We start from the raw sequence: 23,111 nt of genomic DNA on the forward strand, positions 1-23,111 counted from the left end.
TTTTTGGTTGGTTGTGGCTTGAACTCTGTGCTTGGGCACTGTCCCTCAGCTCTTCAATCTTCAGCTCAAGGCTAGCACTCTACCACTTGAGCCACAGTGTAACTTCCAGCTTTTTCTTTGTATGTGGTTCTGAGGAATTGAACCCAGGGCCTCATGCATGCAAGGAAAGCACTCTACCATTGAGCCACCTTTCCAGCCCGAATGAAAATATATTTGAATACTAGTCAAGTGATTTGGGAAGTTATTATTACAGTGAAGAAGTCAACGAGAAATTTACATTACAGATTTGTTTTTGTCCTGTTAACACATACTGACCATTGGGTGCATGTATGTTTTTGATCAGACAAACAACAGCAAGCAAAACAATCTTCACTAAATTTTGAATGAGCTTTAAAAACGCCTTGAGGTGGTACCAAACTTTTCATATTGGAGAAAATATTCTCCATCCTCTTTACAAGTGAGTGAAGGGACTGCAGGAATGTTTGTCCTATTTGGATTGACTTGAATTCCTCAACTGACAATAATGAAATGTTGTGATGTCCCTCCTTTCCAGTGCTGAGTTCAGTGCTATCCCTTCTTTGAATCTTTCCCTTTTAACTTTTTTTTTTTCCCATACAGAGGAGTTTGCTCTGGCAGCTCAGAAATTTGGTCAGGTTACACCCATGGAAGTTGACATCTTGTTTCAGTTAGCAGATTTATATGAGCCAAGGGGGTAAGTTGGCTTTCTTTCCTTTTTTTTTTTTTTAATTAGTTTAATAAAAGGAGGTTAGGAGGTAGGGGTTGGAGGAGGAGCAGCACAGGGAGGAAAGAAGCCAAATGAAAAGCAATGCTGAAATATGGGGAATGATAAAAAGAATATTCTGCAATGCTGTAATGTTAATATAGTCGGTTAGAATGTGTGTTGTTGCTTATGTTGGTTTTTCCTCTAGACGTATGACCTTAGCAGACATTGAGCGGATCGCTCCTCTGGAAGAAGGCACTCTGCCCTTCAACTTGGCTGAGGCCCAGAGGCAGGTGAGTGAAGAGGAAGAATAAGTTTTCCTCCCCAGCCCCTTTTCACATGCAGTACCTTTCTGACTCTGGTTTTTTACTTACCAGTTTTTACTTGGCATCTCCAAACTTAGGCATTTTTAGAAAGCTGAGAAGAGAAATTACTTAGAGACTTTCTTATGAACAGACAATGGTATTTGTTTCCTTTCCAAGGTAGAGTGATTTACCTAGTGGCTCATACCTGTAATCCTAGCTACTCAGGAGGCTGAGGTCTGAGGATCACAGCTCAAAACCAGGCCAGGGACGCCAATTTGTGAAATTCTTGTCTCAGTTAACTGGCAAAAAACTTGAAGTAGAGCTGTGGCTCAAGTGCTAGAGCACTAGTCTTGAGTGACTAAGCTAAGGGACAGTGCCCAGGCCCCGAGTTATTGGTGCCCCCCTACCCCCCCCAAAAAAAGAGAAAAAAGAGTGGTTCCTTGCTACATTCCAAAAGCATTCTCAGGTTGAGCGGATGGAAAGAGCCTTGAGTTGTCACCATCCCCGTCAGCAGCAGCTGCACATGGCTAAATGAAAGTTGTCTTTTGCTCCACAGAGGTACTCTGTCAGTGTATTGTCTTAACTGTAATGCCTTCCTTTTTTTTTTTTTTTAGTATCAAAATGAGATAATTTTGTTTAGTCTGGAGTCATAGTTTGGAGGCTTTTAGACCTATTTTCTCTGTGAAAGGATTCATAAGTTATGTGGAAACAATTTTAGGAATGCTAAATTTTATTTTATGGTTAACAGAACCCAATCTCTTGAAGTTGTGGGAGTCAGAAACTTAAGACTTGGGACCTCCTCACTTAACTCTTGCTCAGCTCACTGTAGATCAGCCTTTGTGAAGAAAAGCCTTCCTGGCATGTGGTGTGCTTATACGGCATTTATAGAATAAATCCACTCACAGACAGAGTGTCGTTTTTAGAAAAAAGACCTCCTTTAAGGCAAAGCCATCTCTGAGTCCTGCGAGACTTAACCGTTTTTGGCTTGGAACTCTAGTTCTGTATAGAGACGCCAGTTTGACCACAATGGGTTGATGCGGGCTACATTTTTAGGACTGCCAGGCTTCAAGCCAGGACCCTCCTCCTTTTTAGCTCCTTCCCACCCAAAGGCAGTGGCTGAGTTTTGTGTGCACCATGGAAGTCAAACTAGTGGGTGTGTACTCAGTAAATCCCAACTTGGCACCTCTGGAAACCCAGCTGGCTGTGGTTGAAAGAGGAAGCCGATTTCCCTGGGTGCAGGAGGAAAAACTCTGTAATCACGTGCAGAAGTGGAGGCCATGTTTCTCTCCCCTCCCTTTGATTTTAAACAACAAATATGAGATGATGATCTCCTCTTCTATATGCCATCGGCTGTTGTTGAAATTTGGGGATAAAGAGAAAGCAGAAAAGCTTTTTTACATGTCCCTGCTCTCCAGCTGGCAGGGGCACCCCACTATTTTTAACCTGTAAGCCCTTTTGCAGCTTTTGAGATTTTGTGTTGGGTGATGGTTGATAGTGGCCATGAAAGGGTTAGGGCTAGTTTGATGAGATTTACAGCAGGAAATGATTGGCTTCTGCTTAGAAGTTTAGAGCAATTCACAGCCAGCCTGGTATGGAATACAGCATGCTTTTTACTCCATGAACCCCACTGGGCATAACACATTTGAACAACGGAGGTCATCCACCTGTAGGCAAGTCTGCCTGTCCCAGTACTGTGGAATGTTTCTCCTACACAGGAGTGGAGAAGGTGGAGTCTTTATTATGTCATTTTTAACAACATGCTACCATTTCTAGCTTCTGAAAGATTAGAGTATGGAGTTTCATTTGTCTTTTAATTGAGAATTAGAGGCAAGGGGAGGTTCCTCCCCTTGATTATTTTCAGAATACTGTAAATCATTATTTTGATACCCAAGCATATCTTAAGTATTACATATTTTTATGTGTATAAATAAAATTGTGCTTCTCTTTTGAATGTGTTGGTCAAAATGAAGGTATTATTGAGCTCCATCCATTCAGGCACAGAATTGGGAACAACTTGTGAAATTTGCACGACATGTTTTACATTCTTAAAGTTGCATATACCTATGTAAAGCTATTTTCAGTTAAATGACAAGGAAATTCCAAATAATCTCATTATATTAGAATTGTGCTACACTGATAGCAACTAAAATTCAGAGGGTTGGTAGCTGGGGTTGATGATTATTTTCATTATTCCCTGATTTTTAATTATCAGAGCTTTTGGAAAACAAATTTAATTTAATATATTTATTCAACAAGCCCTGACTGTATGTCATCCTTATTTGACAAGTCTATGAGTCATAAAATCACTATTTTATTTATGCAGGTAGAGAAGTACATTATGTTAAAATGTTCTTGCCCCAGAAATACTTCAAATGATAGGCTAGAAAGGTAGCAACCTAACAAATGACTGACCTGGAATATGAATTTAGGAAAGATGGGCTAAAGGAGGAAAAATGAATAATCACATATAATCAGCCACTTACTAAGGATGTCATAAAAACATTGAGTAGCTATCTCTGGGTGGTAGTGTTAACAAAATGTTAATATGTATTTTGTATGCATATAGACCCACAAATATGAGTAACTATCTCTGGGTGGTGGTGTTAACAAAATATTAGTATGTATTTTGTATGCATATAGACCCACAAATAATTTCAATAAATGACTTCATGCTTCATTGTTCAAACATTTTCATTACCACGAAATATTTAAATGGAAAAGGGGTTCTTATGGAAAATACCTGTCTAACCACAAGGTTCTTTCTTCTTAGCTTATATTTTCTTATTTCTTACATATGCTTATTACAAACATTTTTGAAAGTTGTGATATTGGTTTTCTTTTTGTTGTTTTTGGTGTTTGATTTTGTCTTTTTTTGTTTGTTTGTTTGTTTTTTGGGGGGTGGTAATGGGGCTTCAACTCCGGGACTAGGTACTGTCCCTGAGCTCTTTTGCTCAAGGCTGTCTCTCTACCACTAGCCACAGCACCACGTCTTATGATACTGTATTTTGAGTAGTTATCTATGAATGGTCATTAAAGTATTTCCAGGATTTTACCTTTTTTTTTTGTTAAAAAAAAAGCTGCTTTGTAGAATTTCTATAGTTGGACACTTTTTTTTTCTACTAGCTTACTAGCTCTTAAGCTACTAGCTTACTACTAGTTTACTAACCTAATTATTTACTAACCTAATGTTATATAAGTAGTTTTAAGTGTTTGGATATATATTATCAAATTTTCCTCAGCTTTGCTTTGTTTGATAACTATTTTGATAAGATCTATTTTACTTAATTCTTGTGAGCCTGGATATTGCCACTTAAAAGCAAAATAAATAAATTAATTAAATAAAATAGCCAGTTTAATTAATGAAAAATTATATCTCACTCATATTTGTTGAATTTTCATTCCTTTGGTAACCAAAATTGAGCATTCACTTAAAACATTTTTATTGTAAAGATGATGTACAGAGGGGTTACAGTTACATAAGTAGTAAAATAATGTATACATTTCTTTTTGAACAGTGTTGCCCCCTCCCTCATTTTCTCTCATCCCCCCAACTTTACCCAAATTGTAAAGTTCATTTCCAACATAGTGTCTAGTAGCATTCATTTTTTAAAAAATTACCTTTAGTGAGTTGTACAAAGGATTTTCAATACATGTCAGTTTACGAGTACAGTGCAACATTGTTTTTAGTAAATAATGGCTTCTTATTATGTCCAAACGTGACTTTAAATACTTTAAGAAATAATATAGTTTTTATTACTGAGAACTTATGGAATCTAACCTAATTTTCCTCTTTGGCACTTTAGTTGTATCACGGATTTAGACCTAGAGAATGTTTTTTAAGTAATATGTTCTGTTTATGTCTTTCCCCCTCCTGCCTGGAACCCCCCCTCCTCCCCCCTACACCCCCCCCCCCCCGCCTTCTTTCCCATGTGCAGAAAGCCTCAAGCGATTCAGATCGGCCAGTTCTCCTACAAATTGCAGAATCTGCCTACAGGTTTGGTCTGGGTTCTGTTGCTGGAGGTTAGTTACGATTTGTGCAAGATACTCACTTTAGTGTTTCCTTTTGTCTTTTCTCAGATTTTCTATTTTGTAGTATTTCAGAGCAAAGCCTTTCCTGGTTGTTGCCCAAATCAATCTGTCTATATGACTAAATGGGAGCAAAGGGGACTTTGTTACATACCTGCGTATAATTAGGCTCTTACAAATAACATTTTTCTCTTCCTGATCTTCAAGCAGCCTTTTAAAGATTGGCAAATAATGAGGTTAAGGCTGTACTGTTATGCTTTTAATTTAAGCCCTGTGACATCTTTTTATCAGGAGATACAAGAAGGAAAATCCACAAAAGGTTTATTAAGAATGTAGAAAGTTAGTGCAGTTTTAAAGTCTCTATATGCAAAATTTATTTCTTTTCTTAGGCTTTCTTTGATTTTATCCATTTTTCCCTTCCTTCCAACTGACCTTAATTCCCTCTAAAATCTTGATATTATTTAATTTTAGCTGTTGGAGCTACTGCTGTGTATCCTATTGATCTTGTAAAAACTCGAATGCAGAACCAACGATCAACTGGCTCTTTTGTGGGGGAGCTCATGTATAAAAACAGCTTTGACTGTTTTAAGAAGGTGCTCCGTTATGAAGGCTTCTTTGGACTGTATAGAGGTTAGTGCCATGCCCCATGTCCTGTAAGGAGAAATAACAGTCAGAGGTTTGGCTTTCTATCTCAGTGCCTGAAATGAATTAGAGAGACTGTGTTAAAATGGAATACAGCAGATTCTCGATTATCCATGCTAATGGGTGTGGGCCGGAGGCATGTAGGGCATAGCTAATCAGAACAGCCCATAATCTGAAAGCCATTTATATTGCCCTCCCGTATGTTTTATTTCTTAAAATAATAAATTATTTTTTATAAACATCTTCAGTAAGTTTTTAAAAGGTTCATTGTGTTCCTAAAGTATTCCACTCAGCAGCTAATAAAGGAAAGGTATCCTCGGGACAGGACAAAGCTGGCATGTGATTCTTGGTTCTGGAACATACAATAGCCTTCCTTATCTAAGATGTTGCTTTCCATGGCTTCAGCTACTGAGACAATCATGATCTGAAAATGTTAATTAGAAAATTCCAGAAATTAGTGAGTCATACATTATAAATTGTGTACTAGTCTGAAAAGTGAAATCTCATTTCTTCTGGTTTCAAAATGAAGTGGATGTATCATCCGAAGGTCATTACATCACAGTGTCCTTGTCATCCACCCAACCTTCATCTCAGCACATAGACATCTCATGTCACCACAAGTAGTGTAAGGATAGTACTCTACACTATTCTGAGAGTGACGACGTTTATAAAACATTAATTATAGCATATTATGATTGTTCGGTTTTATTATCCTTGCTAAAATTTAATTTAATTAGTTTATTTATTTACGTATTTATGTTTGTAATGTTAGGTATGGAACCCAGTATTTTGCAGGGGTTAGGCAAATACAGTACCAGCTATATGCCCAGCCCCAAATTTGCAGATTAAACTTTGTCACAGGAAAGAACACTCCTGTCCATTGTTTAAGGAATCTGCTGGAGATCTTGGAAGGTACCTCTATAGATACTGCCCGACAAGTGACTCTACCCCAGGAAATCTGCCCAGCAGATAAACTAAGCATTAGTGGAGCCCTCCCTCCCTGCCTTCTTCTGAATTCAGGTTACCTCTTCACATCATCTAACTGTATCTACTCTAGCTAGTTCATCTTTTATTATGTCTCCAACTACCTTTATTTTGTCACTGAAGAGTATTAAGCAAGGAAGATGTCATCTCTAAGGCAAAGGATCCTACAGCCTTTCTGGATTTTTTTTGCTAATATTGCCTAACACATACCTTGACTTCCTGCCTCCCCTTTTGTACCTGCCTTCTGAAAAGAAGAAAAAGTGTATTTGCATCAGTTAAAATACAGAATTGCAAGGTGTTTGATGCCCTGCTGCTTTGCCATTTGTCCACCTGCAGGTCTTCCCTCCTCTTCCTACTAGTGCTTGCTCTAAAAGAAGAAAATAGTGTTTAATGTTCTGTTCAGGCAGATAAAACTGGCAACTATGCTAACCCAGGCCTCTAGGCCTCTTCTGCCATCTGCTGACTTCAGTTTCTCTCCAAAGGAAACTTGCATGTGAAAAACAAAAATTCCTCTCACCTTAGAAGCTGGGAGGGTTCCAACTGTAGAGAAGTTCCATTTTTGCAGATCCTATTAGATAGGTAGATAACCTTCATCAAAGGCCTTTTGATCTTTTCTCTTCCCTCCTTCCCTCCCCGCTTCCCCCCTTTCTTACAATTGGGAAGGTCTTTGACCCCAGGTGATTGATGATGACCCCTATTGGGTCAGTGCCTTCCATTGAAATAGTTTTCCCCCTTGGTGACAACCCCCTTGCAAATGAAATGGCTCCCAAGTAGTACAAGGTTAATGTCACAGATCCTGCTTTGAGGCCAGTTAAGCAAAATTGACCACCTTACCTGCTTGTGTGGGTGGCTTTGTGAAAGGAAAACTTTTAACCCTCTTTTCAGAACAAATGTCTGTGCCAAGGCTTTGCTTTACCAACTACTTTTATGAGCTTTGCTTTTATGAGTATTGGAGTAAATAAATATCAGGAGTGCCTTTAGACTTGTGAGAGCCCTGTGCAGCACTGCTGAATGTCTTCAGTGTGCTTGTATTGACTGCATTTGTTTGAAACTTTCCTCTGTGATCACACCTGGCAGGCCATGATTCTTAATTATAGCTATATTTCTCTTCTGTGACCTGTCCTTTTGACCCCATAGACAGAAGAGTTCAAAGTGTACTCGAGCACTGAGTGCTAAGCAACATAGGTTGTGAAAAGTGGTTCCTATCTCTTGGTGGTTCAGTTGTTGTCTGAGTAAGAAGAGTGTGACTAATTTTAACTTCTCAGAGAAGGGAAGGGAGCTGGCACATAGAGCTAAGGCTCATTCTGAACACTAAAGAAGCAGCTCTTCAGCCTTTTGAGGAGTTATAAATAGCCATTTATTTAACCTGTTTGAGGTGCTGAGCCCAAAGGGCAAAGGCCAGAGCTGTCTGTCAGGATAACAAGTAGAGTGTGACTGTAAGAAGATTAGCTCTGGGAGTCACCTATGTTCATTTCTTTCTGAGTTCTTATCTTTCCTAGCAGAGGATTTTAAAACAAAAGATTTACTATAAAACTCTTGTTAAGTTCCAATCTATAAGTTGCATCCTGAGAGCAAAGAGATGATAGACAGTTCAAGTTAAAGAAAAAAATAGCAATTTACATTCTTGCCATGAAAAATGACTCATTCCTGTTCTAAATTGGTCAGGAGCCTATTCCCTAGTTTTTTGCACATGATCAGTTATTATATGCCACTGTGTGTTTGTAAATGCTTATCATTGGGCAAGAGAGAAACAATATGAAAAGGCAGGCAAATCCTGGCAAATTTATTAAAGGAAATCAGAGTAGGAAATTTAAAAGACAAGTATTTTTGAGATGCAGCATTATGATCTTTATGTACAAAGCTAAGATATCAGATACCTACATGAAATTCCTTGTCCATTTCTAGTTAAATGTAAATTCAGTTGTTTGGGTTTTTTTTTTTTTTGTCACTTCAGGGGAAAGCGGTTACATTTAAGTTTTGAGAATAAAACTTGCTGCTATTAATACTTTCACTTAACAATAATTGAGATGATGTTGGAGTTCATGTCTAATGTATAAACATGTTTCAAATGAGCAGTTTTAGTATTTACATAACATACAATTCTCCATCAAGATATGTATATGCATGTGAATGTATAAAATGGTTCATATTTCCTGAATAGGGTAATTTGGAAATATTAGGAGCTGTCTTCCCTGTTTTAAAATTACTTTTGTGTATTCTTCTTCACAGTTGGCAAATGGCTCTGAAAGATGTGGCTTTACATTATGTTTATAAAGTTAAAAATTATTTTTCATCACACTGTCCTTCTCTTACAACAAGAATACAACTGTTGTTGTTGTTGTTGTTGTTGTTAATTTAAAAGGAGTTCCCTGTGGAACTAAAGTGAAGGTTATTTTCAGAGAATACTTTCAGTGCTTCAGAATGCATTGTTTTGCTTTTTTCCTTCTCTAGCAGCTGACAGCGTCTGTACACCATCCTGGAAGTTGTCCAGCAGTAATCAGAGAGCACATCTGAATCACTGCCCATGGTCCTTAGGAGATGAGATAGCTGTGGAACTGTAGGCACAGCCAGCCAGTGGTCTTCAATAGCCGTGCTACAGACAGACATCAGCAACTTTAATGTGTGAACTGGTTAATTCTCTTCTTTTCTTCAATGTAGGTCTCTGTTTCTTTGTCTCTGTGAGACCCAGATTTTATTTATGTTTTACTTGCTGCCAAAGATCCACATAAGAATCTTAAGTCTCTGGCTCCTCAAACCTTGGTGATGCAGTCTGTGTTCTTTATAAGAAAATGACTACTTTACCTAGATTTTTTTTTTGCAGTTTTTGAAAATCTGACCACCAGAGAAATAATAATCTGGGATAATCCAGGGCTTCCTAAGTCGCTTGTAAAAAGTCCGTCTGTTTCTTCCCCAGTCCCATACTGATTTAACTTGTTCCCTTTAATGAATTTCTCTCCAGCTGGATCTGAAGGAACTGCATAACCAGAGTTGAGTCAGTCCTTGGTCTTTCACAGACTGGGCATATTTAAGAGAAACATTTGATTAGGTAATAGTCCATAATGAAAGGCTCTTAATGTTCCTGGATAACTAATTTCTGTTTTTGAATTTTACAACACCTTCCTGTCATTCAGGCAGTGAGATGAGGAGTCTCTCAGAATAGAATGTTTTGGGAGAACCTTTGAGTAAATAAAAATATATATATGAGGAGTCAGGGTCTATCAGAAATACATTCTGAGAAGAGGGACTGTCGGTAGGAGAAGTCCTAAAGAAAATCCCCCCCCCAAAAAAAATAGATCATTTTATGAATTAGATTTAATTTGAAACTGGAGCAGGGGAAGTGGGTAGAGGGATCAGCTAGTTAAAAATACAGGCTTGTATTGCAAAGAAACCTTCCATCCCGGAATGTTCTCAAGGTGACATCTAGAGGATTTTGTGGAATATCTTGGGAAGTCATGGATCTGTACATGTTTAAGAAGGAACTTATCAAGGAGCTAGCGTGAGCCAGGTCTCCTTCCATGGCTGATGGCACTTAGTAGACAGAATCCAAATTCTGTAGACTTCTGGTTAGATTGCTTCTTCCTCAACAGTTCTTGTAGATTAAAAGAAAGATTAAAAACTCCTAGGTCCAATGTAAAATGATTGAAATTTCCATGTCTGTTTGCATTATTTAAAGCACATCTTAGGAGAAATTTGTGAACGTCCCTGAGTCACATATCTACCATTATCCACCAAAACTTTTAAGTAATGCAAAATAGATTGGTGTAAATCTTCTTTCCTTGGTTACTTTCTTCATGCTTTCAGTTATGATGTTAAACTGTGAAAAAATCAAAAGACAGATGTTTGAACATATGAAACCAAGAATGAGGGAAAGATGTGGACACTCATTAACTTATCAGGTCTCCTGAAATCTCTAGTGATTCAACTGCAGTGCATTATCAACTGAGTCTAAGACAGTTGAAACTCTAACTACGGGGGTAGGATGGTGAGAACATTGGTAGAAGCTTTGGAGAGCAAGATAAGAACAATATTGAGCTTGGAAAATCAGGAAAGGTATCAAAAACACAGAATTCAGTGTAGCCTGGAGAAGGAACCATTAACGATTGAACTAGTTTCTATCCTATATAACTTGTTACTAGCATTGCTGAGACTGCAATGAGAGAAATAAATGAAAAGCTCATTGTTTAGGTAGAAGAAAAAAGAGCCAGGATCCTGAAAATTGTCACTGGAGTAAGAGACTGAAAGATTGTATGATTCATCCTCCCAATGGTCTTCAGTTCTGGAAAGCCACACCACAGAGGAAGGAGTCAGAAGTACTGACCTTTTCCCTAAAACTGAATCAGATTTAATTAGTTTTTATACTTAGATTCCTAAAGACATCCTGAGCCATAGCTTAAACAGATGGTACCTGACAGTTTGAGGAAGGCATCGAACCCTGATTAAACAGGTATTGAAATCCCTGCCTTTGCTCCCTGCCCTTTCCCCAACCTACTTGCCAGCATAGGGAGTGTCCCAGAGAGTCTGAGGAGCACTGAACTGTGATGAGGGCTTTGAAAGGGGATAGTGCTGGGGAAGGTGGAAGCGCTTCATGCCTGGGGCAATATGAGTCAAAAGCGACAGACAAATGGGAGGAAGAGGGGGGCAAGGAAAGAAAGCTTGAACTGGTGGGGGAGAGAAGGGCATGGATACAGGAGCAAGTAGAAAAGCCCTGAGTCCTGGCTGCTGGGAGTGCTGATAGCTTCACAAAGAAGGTTAATCTGACGTTGAAAGCAAGGAGTGGGACTCTTGGGAGCTTGGGGCAAGCACAGTGGCTTCCACAGTGAGGTCTGTGAGGAAGGTGCGACTTGGTTGAAACTAGATGACAACAGTGTACTGGCTTCAGCTTCGGCACTGGGTATAGAGTGTCTTATGGATTCCATTGACCCATTAAATTCTGACTCTTGTCTCTGCCTGTATATCTTTCACCTTATTTTATGTACTCTTTGCTGTCTTTTTCAGGGTATGTTGGTCTTATTTGGACTGGGTTTTGTTTGGACTAACAGAGTTGTGCTGCCTTAGTTTGTTCGTTCTCTCTCTTTCTCTCTCCCTCCCTCTCTCTCTTTCTCCTTCCTTCCTTCCTTCCTTCCTTTCTCTCTTTCTTTCTTCCTTCCCTCCTTCCTTCCTTCCTTCCTTCCTTTCTCTCTTTCTTTCTTCCTTTCTTTCCAAAAATGAAATCTTTTTCTTTTTATTTATTTTTTTAAATTTTATTTTATCATAAAGATGCTGTACAGAGCAGAGGGGTTACAGTATATGAGTATGGCAATGAGTAAATTTCTTGTCAAACCTTGTTACCCCTTCCCTTGTTGTTTTGCTTCTCTTATCTAGCATTGTTCTTTGGATCATTGGCCTACAGTTGTTTTTTGCCATCAGCCTGGCTTCAGTGCTTTCCCAAAGAGTCTGCTATTCGTGATGGGGAGGCAGAGGGAGAGGCATGATATTGATTGATGCCTGCTCCATGACCACCCTCACCCAAGAAGATGGTAGAATTATTCTGGTCCCATTTTACAAAGAGACTAATCCCATTATTAGTGGGAATTTCCAGTAATAGGTGTGGAAATGGAGGTATAAAGTGATTAGGTAACTAGCAGACAATTATGCACAGCCAATAATTTAAAGTCTGCCTGCTGGACCAATGCTTTAATCCCTTAGCTTTTCTGATAGCTAGTAAAAATATTGTTGTAAAAACTTGCTTATCAGCCAAGTTTTAAAAAGGTTATATTTTTTAACCTACCTTGATAACATATAGCTAAAGAGGCTAGTTCATTACCTTTTCCTTCAGTGCATGGGGCCCCTAGACATTCTCAAACCATTAGAGCTCTCATTGCTTAAGGTCAGCTTTTCCAAGGATAGGGAAAATGTCACTGGAACAACCATTATACCCCTAATTCTGGATTATGGATATTGGTTACACTGAGCTGTCTCTGTAAACAAGAAATGAATCCAGGCAAAGACTGGAAAAAGCCAGCACTGGTGGCTCATGCCTGTAATCCTAGCTACCCAGGAGCGTGAGGTCTGAGGATGGAAGTTCAAAGCCAACCTGGGCAGGAAAGTCCATGAGACTATTACTCCAATTAATCACCAGAAAACCAAAAGTGGACCTGTGGCTCAAAGTGGTGAGTGCTGAACTTGAGCAAAAAAGGCTCAGGTACAGAGCCCAGGCCCTAAACTCAAGCCTATGACTTAAAAGAAAAAGAAAAATTGAAAACATGGCATCAAGTACTAACGGTTCTTGAATATAAAATAAGTGATGAATTATCTGATTTTCATGTTATGAAAAATAAACTAGCAAATAGTAATTAGCATGCTTGTTTTTATTTATTTATTTTTTGTGTGTGTGTTGTTGTTGGTCATGGGGCCTGAACTCTGGGCCTGAGCACTGTCCCTCAGCTCTTCAGCTCAAGGCTAGCGCTCTACCACTTGAGCCAAAGCGCCACTTCCAGCTTTTTCTGCTTATGTGGTGCTGAGGAATTGAACCCCAGGCCTCATGTATGCAAGGCAAGCACTCTACCACTGAGCCACCTTCCCAGCCCCAGCATGCTTGTTTTTAGCAGTGAAGAATTTCATTGAATTCAAAGAGAACTTATCTAAGATCACTCACCACAACAGAGGTACAAACCTAGAATTCCATCAAGGTTTGTCTGTCTACCTCTAAAACCTGTACCCTAAAACCATTCATTTTGCTGCCATTCCATTGGAAGTTAATTGCTTTAAATGGCTTAGCATTAGGTTTTGTGAAGGTTTTGTTTTGTTTTGGCAGTACTGATGCTTGAACACTTTCTACCCAGGCTCTCTTATCACTGAGCCACACTTCCGGACCTGCTTTCTGCTCATTATTTTTGAGATAGGGACTTCTTGTCTAGGTACTCACATAGGTGCAGAGCCATCCATGTTAGGCTACTAGCTTACTAGGATAACAGGCATGTGCCACTATATGCATCTCTGTGGAGTAGGAATCTCATAAACTTCTCTGCCTGGGCTGGCCTCCAACTGGGTTCCTCCCAATCTTAGTCACCCAAGTAAAGATTACAGACATGAGCCACCAGCACTTAGCTTGGGCTAACATTGTTAATGAATTTCTTTCCCAAACTTTTGCCAACTCTGAATTGATAGAATTATATTTCTCAAAAGTTCTTAGATTAAAAAAAAAAATAGTGCACGTTACTCAAGGGAATAAAAATCTAAGCTTCTGACCTGGGACTTAGGTCCCACATCTCTAGCTGAGTTCTCATTGAGTTGTATAGGGACTAGAATTAGAAAGGACAATATGATTTATATCTCCAACCTATGAAATTTGAAGACAAAACACGGTATTAATACTGTGCCCTGTAAATCTTTTCGCGCATTAGCAGCCCCCGGTGGAGTGAACGTTGCTAAGGAAGCATTGCCATATGTGCCGATGGAGTTGGACTCCAAAGAGTAGATTAGAAACCAACCACACTAATAAATTTCAGTCAAGGCAGTTGGAAAATGGACTGCAGTTTTGACAAGTTAGAAACAACACACACATTCCATCTCTGTTTCAAATGGTTAAAATGAATTTCCAGAAACATCTTATATTAGAAACCTGATTTTTTTTTTTTGCTGAGTTACACAGATGTCAAACATATATTCACTTGAACTTTAAATATGACTATGATGAAGTGCTCTAACTAGGAAGTTGGCTTTAGGTTTACTGAGCCATGATACCCTCTTCCCTCAGAAGTCTAGGTGTACAGAGTGTTACTAGAATTCCCACCTCCGCAACTTTTCATTGTCCCACAGATCATGAGGATTCCCAAAGAGCATTTACCTAAAACTAGACATGTCAACTCCACATTTGTAGTGGACTTGACACATCATATCCACAGATTACAACTTATAGCTACCTGTATTTTGCTGCTTAGCCATAGTAGATTAAAAGTAAAAATTGTTCCTATTCACTGCCTACCTCAGTGCTGACATTTTTCCAGGTCTTAGGAATCTGTGCTCACTTTGGTTCTCTTACTGAATTGACCTTTATTTAATATAAAGAAACTCTTGACTTCTGATTATATTACTTTAATTCTTCCTAGCTCTGGTCTCTGCCCTTGTTGTGTCATTTTTCTGCTGTTACAACTTTTAACTTTTTTTTGTTTTTAATTAGGGAGGTAGTGGGGTTAGAATTCAGGGCTTCATGCTTACTAGGCTAGTATGGTACCACTTAAGCTATGTCTCCATATCTGGTTTGTCGGTTGTAGGGCTTGAACTCTGGGCCTGGGTGCTGTCCCTGTGCTCTTCAGCTCAAGGCAAGTGCTCTACCCTCTTCTGGTTTTCTAATGGTTTATTGGAGATAAGAGTGTCATGGAGTTTCCTGCCCGGGCTGACTTTGAAGCATGATCCTCAGATCTCAGCTAGGATTATAGGCATGAGCTACCGTGCCCAGCTTGCTGGTTATTTTTGAAGTATGGTCTCATTTCTTGCTCTGGCACATGCTAGAGCCATGATCCACTTAGTTTAGACCTCTTATTTTTTTCTGGGATCACAGGCCTGAGCTATAGCATCTAGCTTTTCTTCATAGTGATGGACTCTTCTGCTCAGGCTGGTTTGTCACTGCAATCCTCCCAGTCTTAGCCTCCCAACTAGCTTGGGATGATAGGCACATATACCACTGTGCTTAGCTGTGGGTTCTCATGAACTTTTCTTTTTTTTTTTGGTCTGGTCGTGGGGCCTGAACTCTGGGCCTGGGCGCTATCCCTCAGCTCTTCAGCTCAAGGCTAGCACTCTACCACTTGAGCCATAGTGCCACTTCTGGCTTTTTTCTTTTTGCTTATGTGGTACTGGGGAATCGAACCCGAGGCCTCAGGCATGCAAGGCAAGCGCTCTACCACTGAGCCACCTTCCCAGCCCTCTCATGAACTTTTCTATCTAGCCTTGAACCTCAGTCCTCCCATTCTCAGTCTCCCAAATAGCTAGGATTATAGGCATAAGCCACCAGCACCTGGTGAAACATTTTACTTTTAAAGCCGTCCTCCATATCTACAGAATCTTGCCAATGCCCCTCTGGAGCCAGACCATCTGGATTGAAAGCCACTTCCTATCTAACAACTGAGTGAACTTAGGCAACTCCATTGAAGTTGGCTTATTTCTTCATTGATGGGAATAAAAATAGTGTGCCCTGAACATAGTTATGAGGATTAAATGTGTTAATTCACATAAAGCATTAGTATTAGTAATACCTGGTGTGCAGTAAATACCTGTATAATACCACTATTATGTATTATTAGATCTGTGGTTTAACCTCAGTCTCCAGTCATTTTGCTCAGTCCTAAATGTGTCATGATGTTGAGACACATTTTCCCTTCATCTGCAACAAAAAAACAAACAAAAAAATTCTATTGTGAGGATATGAACAAGAGTAATAAAAATAAAAACTGGCACTTGTGCTCATTGAGGTATCAGCTTTAGAGCAGAGTGGAGACCTTGGATTCAGGGTCTTGTCTAAAAAGTAGAGCCTTTCCCAATCTAGAAAGATTGCTGTGAAGTCAGAAAGAGATCCAGGCTGCCACTTCTTTTTTTGCAAGAAGCTTAGTTAGATTATGTTTTAAAGCTCATGCTCCTCAAACATACCCACATGCTAGAGACATACAGGATCAAGAATCTCTGGCCTCGGGCTGCTGCTTCACAGTGTATATAGCAGAGCTGGTTGTTCAGAAGAGTCTGCCAAGTAAACTTTCTTTGTGTGTGTGTGTGTGTGTGTGAGAGAGAGAGAGAGAGAGAGAGAGAGAATGAGTTGTGGGGCTGGATCTCAGGGCCTGAGCACTGTCCCTGAACTCTTGCTCAAGACTAGGACTCTACCACTTGAGCCACAGTGCTGCTTCCAGTTTTTTGAGTGGTTAATTGGAGGGAAGTCTCACACAGGGACATTTCTGCCCTTGCTGGCTTCGAACCACGATCCTCAGATGTCAGCCTTCTGAGTAGCTAGGATTATAGGCATGAGCCACTGGTGCCTGACAAGTAGACCTTCTGTGTAGATGAATTAGACAATGGCTAGTACTCTGAAGCACTTTGAAAAGGCATCAGGATGTACAGTCTAAATGTATTTTTTCCTCAGCTCAGGGTGATTATCTAAGAAGACATTAGTCTTTGATTTTCACTTATTTCTTTTCCTAGAAAAAAATACATGAAAATAGTATATAGTCCCCTACTGTTTTAACTGCCACACCTGGCGAAGGCCGCATTTCTCCCTAGTGCTTTGACTCTTGCCTGACTCCCAATTCAGCTGAACATGTCCAAAACATAGCTGTTCATGTGTCAACCCAAACGTTACTTTCCACAGGTTTCTTCAGCTCTCCCAGTTGGTCATGCTAAAGATTGAACAGACTTAGTCAAGTGTGGTGGTTCTCTCCCACACCTTCCTTCCTAAACATGGATGTGTGACATAACATTCCCACACAGTCAGCATTCTTACCTTGTCCAGCAGCAGGCATATCACTCATCTGCTTCGAACCTTCTATATACTGCCCATCTAAGTGAGAGTGTATCAGGCTCAGGATCTTGCCCTAGATAGTGGCAACAGTATCTAGCCATTGGTTCCTTGGGCTACTTCCCTATGACTCCTCCCCATGGGCCAGGATAGTAGTGTTTTCCATTCTTGAGTACCATTGGCATGTTTCCACTCTTCTTCCTTTGCTTTATCTATTGCTCTTCTTAGAAAGAATCTTTTCCAATCGCCTTTTTCTAATGTAAGAGGAGTAAGAGCGTGCCCTACCATATAAGGTGCTCATCCCCAAGTTAGAGTTGTTCCAGAAACAAATGCCTGATCTATGGGCATTTAAAGGAGGGCAAAAACAGTCTATCCATCTATCAGTATATTGTTCTATATTTAATAAAGTCCACTGAGTAGGAGGTGTGGGAAGGGAGAAGGTAGAGACATACTTTCCTGTAATAATGAGATTTCCTGCATCACTTACTGTGGATTGACCCAATGTGCAAATGATCCATAAAGTAAAAGGGGCTGCTATGGCTGTTAGAAGTTAGTACTTCAACATTCCATCTCAAGTATTCTCATTAAAGGTAATAGCAGAAAATTGCAGCAAAGATTGCCCCAGTTTTTAAGTGGTGATCCCCTCTACAGAGCTGTTGATTTGTTTAGTTAATGCTAATTTATTTAATATACTTCTGCTCCTTGTTGATTTTTAGGTTTGCTGCCACAGTTATTGGGAGTCGCCCCAGAGAAGGCCATAAAACTTACAGTAAGTCTTTTGAGTTGGAGTTTCTTACGAAGGGAATTTGCACATACTTAAGAATCTAATAGGTAATCTTCTGTGAATCAGCAGGTTGGTGGTTCCTCAAAGGCACTAACTAATTTGAAGGTCAGAGTCTCTCACCACACATGGCTTTTCATTATTTCCCATTTAACACTGAACCTTCAAAATGTGATAATGACCTTGGAGAACACTCTTGGTGGTTTTGCCATCATCTTTTCCTTAGAGCAATAGCAGTGGTGCAGCAGCAGCAGCAGAGTTTTCCCTCCATACAGCCCATATTAGGCACTTGACATTCGTAATCTTATTGTTTTAATCTCAAGCAAAGTGTGATCTACTGTGTAGAGATAAGGAGAGTGAGGCCTCAGGGTTTAGACAGTTTACCTATGGCCGCATAACTCATGAGCAGGAGAACTAGAATTGCAACTCAGACTTTCTGACTTCAAAGTGATCCTTTTTCAATTACACCTGCTGTTAATAGAATGTGTAGGGTGTGTCACACTAGCATTTGCCAAAGCCAAATACTGAGATCTTTATGTTCTAGTTGAAGTTGACCTTACATCATGTTGTTTACCCCGTACCTGGCTCATGTTGACAAGTGATTGGTACTCCTTTGAGTGTTTGCAGAAGTTTGGTTGTAACTCAACTGAGGCTTGAAAGTCCCAGAAAGTTCAGTTCCAAGTTTTAGATTTGGCCATGGAATTTCAATCCTGAAATTCTTACACCATTTTATTATGTGATTTTGAAATAGTTAATCTTCTCTGGCCTATATATGTCTTAAAATGGCTTGTAGTACATATCATTTTCAAAATATTATACTTAATTAATGCAATTGATGCTCTTTGAGATCTTTGAAGAATTTTTAGATACTGAATTGCTACTAAGCTGGAAAAACATCTAAAAAATTGGTCTCAGTGAGGAGTGTTTTAGATTAAATCTTGTTAGACTTAAAAGTGATTTTTTTACTCATACCTTACAAAATAGTTTTTAAATTATAAAATATGGGTTTATTTTGTTTGAACTATCAGTGTTTCTTACTATTGTGACTGCAGGACATTTATGAATTTTGAGCTTCTAAGTCATTTTATATTTTTTCTCCCTACAACATTAAGAAGGAATATATATTTTACCTTTTCAAAACCATATGTATGCTATTAAAATACTTCTCTCAAACATATTAGATCTATTAAATTATACAATAGACAAAAAATGAATACATATTAACAGATGCATATTATTTGTGTTTAATGACTTTGTTTATATTTTTCATCAGCTTCTATAAATATTTTTCTTCAAGGTGAATGATTTTGTGAGGGATAAATTTATGCACAAAGATGGTTCTGTCCCAGTGACAGCAGAAATTCTTGCTGGAGGCTGCGTAAGTACCTTTTGCAGATTGCCTACATTTGAAAATCTTGTTTTACATACGTATCACTGTCATGGTCAGCAAATATGAACTAAGCTTCTGTTTAACCACAGATCTTGTACCAGGGCTGTGTTTCCTAGACAGGCGGCCATTCCTGAGGTGAAGGGTAAATGTTTCTGATCTTATTGCCTGTTAAGTCATGCCTGTTCAATTCATCATTGCTTGTGGTTGGTCTGCTGTAGAAGTCATTTGTGGCAGGAGTGTTTGGCCTTTGAAAGATCTTTGCGAACCCTTTCTAAAATTAATTTGTAGTACATTCTTTCCTCGTGGTACCCTCTGCTGGGTCAGGCACTAAAATTTGTAGCATGGAGCCAGGAACCATTGCTTTCTGCTTTGCTTTTCTATGCAAGTGGCCGCAACCCTCCCAGCCTTCAGTGCTTCTGGGAGAAGAGGCTGTGCAAGAGCTGGCTGAAGATCTCCGCATAGTCACATTGCACAGACTGCGTCTTGTTCTGAAATTCAGCAAAACTTTTTCCATCGCTATCTCATGTACCAATTTGTCTATGTGAATGCAGATACATTAAGTAATGAACCCGCACACAAAGATTTGCGTTATTTAAAAGCAAGCTTCATTACAGAAACAGGCTTTGATCACTCGGTCAAGATAATATCTAACTTCAAATACCTTTTCTTAGAAGAATTGTGAAGTCTTTTTCTCTTTCCTTTTTTAATTAACTGCTTCTCAATAGCAAGTGTTATTCACAAAGTAAATTTTTAATTGTTATACTTTAAGTCATACAACAGGGTTTCAATTTAATAGATTAGTTTATGAGTACAATGTCACCCCTAATTTTTTTTCTTGAAAAACCATTGAGTTTAGAAGCTGAACAGACACTTGCACATATTCATGCTTGTGTGAGAGTTTATTGTCCTATCTGATGTTGAATGGTAGCTCTTTAAAAGGTGGCAGGCGCTTAGTAGTGCTGGTTCCTGGTAAATTTTGAGAGATGTATGGAATCTGGCTACTGCCTGGCTCTCTGTGTGATCACTGACCTGTCAGAGATAGCTAGGTAGGATCCTCATAGTCTGTGAATTTAGGGTAGAAAGAGGGAGCCTTTAATGTCCTCACTAAAAAGGCACAGTAATAACCACAGAGAACAGCAGGAGTTGCCTGAAACTATTCTCCTTCATAAGTACACTTCATTTCAAACAACCCCACAGGTTCCACTGGAGGATATGGGTTATCGCATTTTTAAATTAGTGTTTCCATGGGTTAGATCTAGCCAATAATTGCCAGGGGCTGAAGGTAACATAGCATTTCAGTAGGTCAGGTGGAGGTGGGTTTTTTCTTTTTAAGTTAGATTTTAAACCTACTATAAAGACGCGATTATAGATCTCTCCAAGAATTTAAAATGCAAAACAAATTTTGTGATGCTACTCAAGATTCTGGCAGTCATCCTGGCATGGTGCCCGGAGGTGTATTTTCTTACTGAAAACATTTTGCCTTCACATGCCTGTGGTGCCAATGAGACTGGCTGTGGCACATACTGCCGAGGTGCCCTCTGTAGGTGGTCTTGTTTTCCAACGCAGAATACAGATTGGCACCAGACGTGGTGCCTCGTTACTATAAAAAGGTGCAGCCCTTTTTCTGATCTGTTCTAAACACAGGATTAAAATTGGAGCCACTCGGGCTTTACTTAAAAAATTTCAAAATGAGGTTGGCCATCCTTCATCTCAAAGGTAGGTAGAATGGTCCTTAATATTTTACAGTCACCTCCTCTTTCCTTCAGTCCTTGCTTCATGAAGTAAAAGCTTAGAGTCAGATAAGCAGTCCTGTGGGAAGTAGTCAGCTGCTAGAAGTCTTTAGATCTCTAAATAGAACATATAACATTGTGGGGAGGAGAGCAGGGGGGCTGCACGCACCTGCCAGAACTGGGTCTTGAACTCAGGGTCTGGGCCCTGTCCTGTAGCTTTAAGCGCAAGGCCAATGTTTCGCCACTTAAACTACTGTTCCACTTCCAGCTTTTTGGTGGTTAATTGGAGATAAAAGTCGTATAGACTTTCCTACTTGGGCTAACTTCAAACCATGATCTTTAGAGCTCAGCCTTCTGAGTAGCTAGAATTACAGGTTTGAATCACTAGCATCTGGCAGACGAGTCCATCTTTGTGGGCATGTGCGTGCGTGCGTGCGTGCGTGCGTGTGTGTGTGTGTGTGTGTGCGCGCGCGTATGTGTGCAAGCAAACGCACGGTCGCCTGCACATGCAGGCTAAAATAGCAGCAGTGTCTATTCTTACAGGCTTTAGCAAAACTTTCCCTAATCAGAACCAGTGTGTACTTAGAAAAACTTATGTTCCACAGCCTGCTCTGTCCAACTGGAAATACAAAGGGTTTTGTGAGCCTGTGTCAAATGAGCAGTTCCCTGCCTTAGTTCAGCCAAGCATTGCTGGGCAATGACTTTCAAGTCTCTGGGGAGCTCACCTTGCTTCATTATTACTGAAAGCTTGTACACATGGGTGACTTACGCACTCACAACCAAAACTGGTTCCTTCTTGAACAAGGCCTTTTCTGTTTTATAATCTGACTTCTACAAAAACAGGGAAAATATGCTGGGAGATTCTTGTCTCTTAACCTCATAACTTCATAGTGCTTAGCCACACAGTCTTGCTTTATTTATTATTCTTTTTAGAAAAATGAAAGTGGTAGTATACTTGGAGGAACACAGTCATGAGCTCTTAACAGGAATAAATTTTAACCCATTCCTTTTTTTGTTTTTGATATAACCGTATCTGACACATAGAAAAGTTTGACCTTATTTTTAAGCTCTTTTTTTTTTACATTGAGATCTTTTATTTTAGTTTGGAATCTAAAATTGGACTTGTTCTCTGAAGATTTTTGTAGATTTACAGTTAGATGTAGTGATATATTCAGCAGAGTTCAAGCAAGACTAAACTAGATGCTAACACAGGGGTTTGTAAACTTGATGTCTGAAAGAGTTCTTTGTGGTTGCATTTTCTCTGTGAGTAGATTTCTGGATTCTAAAATATTTTAGGCTGACAGTTGCAGTGGTTCTGATAGGGACCTGGGCCTTGTAGTTTCCTTGTACTGAACATAGATATCCTTCTCTTTCTTTTTACCCTTCCCCTTTTGTAGGTCAGGAACTGTTAGTGACAGCAAATGTGTTAGAGGGGAGAGAGCCTGTGACTACTACCCCATTTCCAATGATGTAAAAACTGGCATGCCTATCTCTGGGTATGCTACCACAAATTGTTTCATATTTGTTAAAAAAATTTTTTTTAATCTGTGCAATGCCATATGATGTATAGGTTACAGTTTTCTATCTTTTGTGGAAATAAGGGGTTAAAGTCATGGGGAATCTGGGATCATTAGTTTTGATTCTTTGATATTAATAAGAAGAATAGCTAAGAAAAGCAACGCTACCATATTTAGGATATGAGGATTGGGTTTGAGTTTGGTTTAGTATTTGTTGTTTGTGTTTCTGGTTCCAGAATTTGAACTTAGTGCTTTACACTCTTGCTCAACTTTTTTGTTTGTGATTGGCACTCTTGCCATTTGAACCACGCTGCCAGTCCAGCTTTTTATTAGTCAATTGGAGATAGAGTCTTAGAAACTTTTCTGCAGGGATTGGTTTTAAACCATAATCCTATGATAGCAGTCTCCTGAATAGTTAGGATTATCGGTGTGAGCCACTAGCACCCGTATCAGAATTGGTTTTAAGGGAGAAATATAAATAAGGTGATGAATTTGTCTCACATTAAAATTAATATTCACCAGAAAAGCTATGTCTACA

The 23,111-nt window shown here is 39.3% G+C and overlaps 1 protein-coding gene across 1 annotated transcript in view; it reads left to right on the forward strand.

Moving 5' to 3' along the window:
* Slc25a13 (solute carrier family 25 (aspartate/glutamate carrier), member 13) overlaps positions 1–23,111 on the forward strand; it is a 150,599-nt gene that overhangs the window by 82,361 nt on the left and 45,127 nt on the right. The window contains exons 7-12 of the mRNA XM_013035852.1: positions 621–712; positions 930–1,014; positions 4,962–5,046; positions 5,524–5,682; positions 17,872–17,924; positions 19,234–19,314. Coding sequence (XP_012891306.1) covers positions 621–712; positions 930–1,014; positions 4,962–5,046; positions 5,524–5,682; positions 17,872–17,924; positions 19,234–19,314 — 555 coding nt within the window. The remainder of the gene's footprint in view (positions 1–620; positions 713–929; positions 1,015–4,961; positions 5,047–5,523; positions 5,683–17,871; positions 17,925–19,233; positions 19,315–23,111) is intronic.

Source organism: Dipodomys ordii, unplaced genomic scaffold (assembly GCF_000151885.1).
Source record: "Dipodomys ordii isolate 6190 unplaced genomic scaffold, Dord_2.0 Scaffold227, whole genome shotgun sequence".
NCBI lineage: Eukaryota > Metazoa > Chordata > Mammalia > Rodentia > Heteromyidae > Dipodomys > Dipodomys ordii.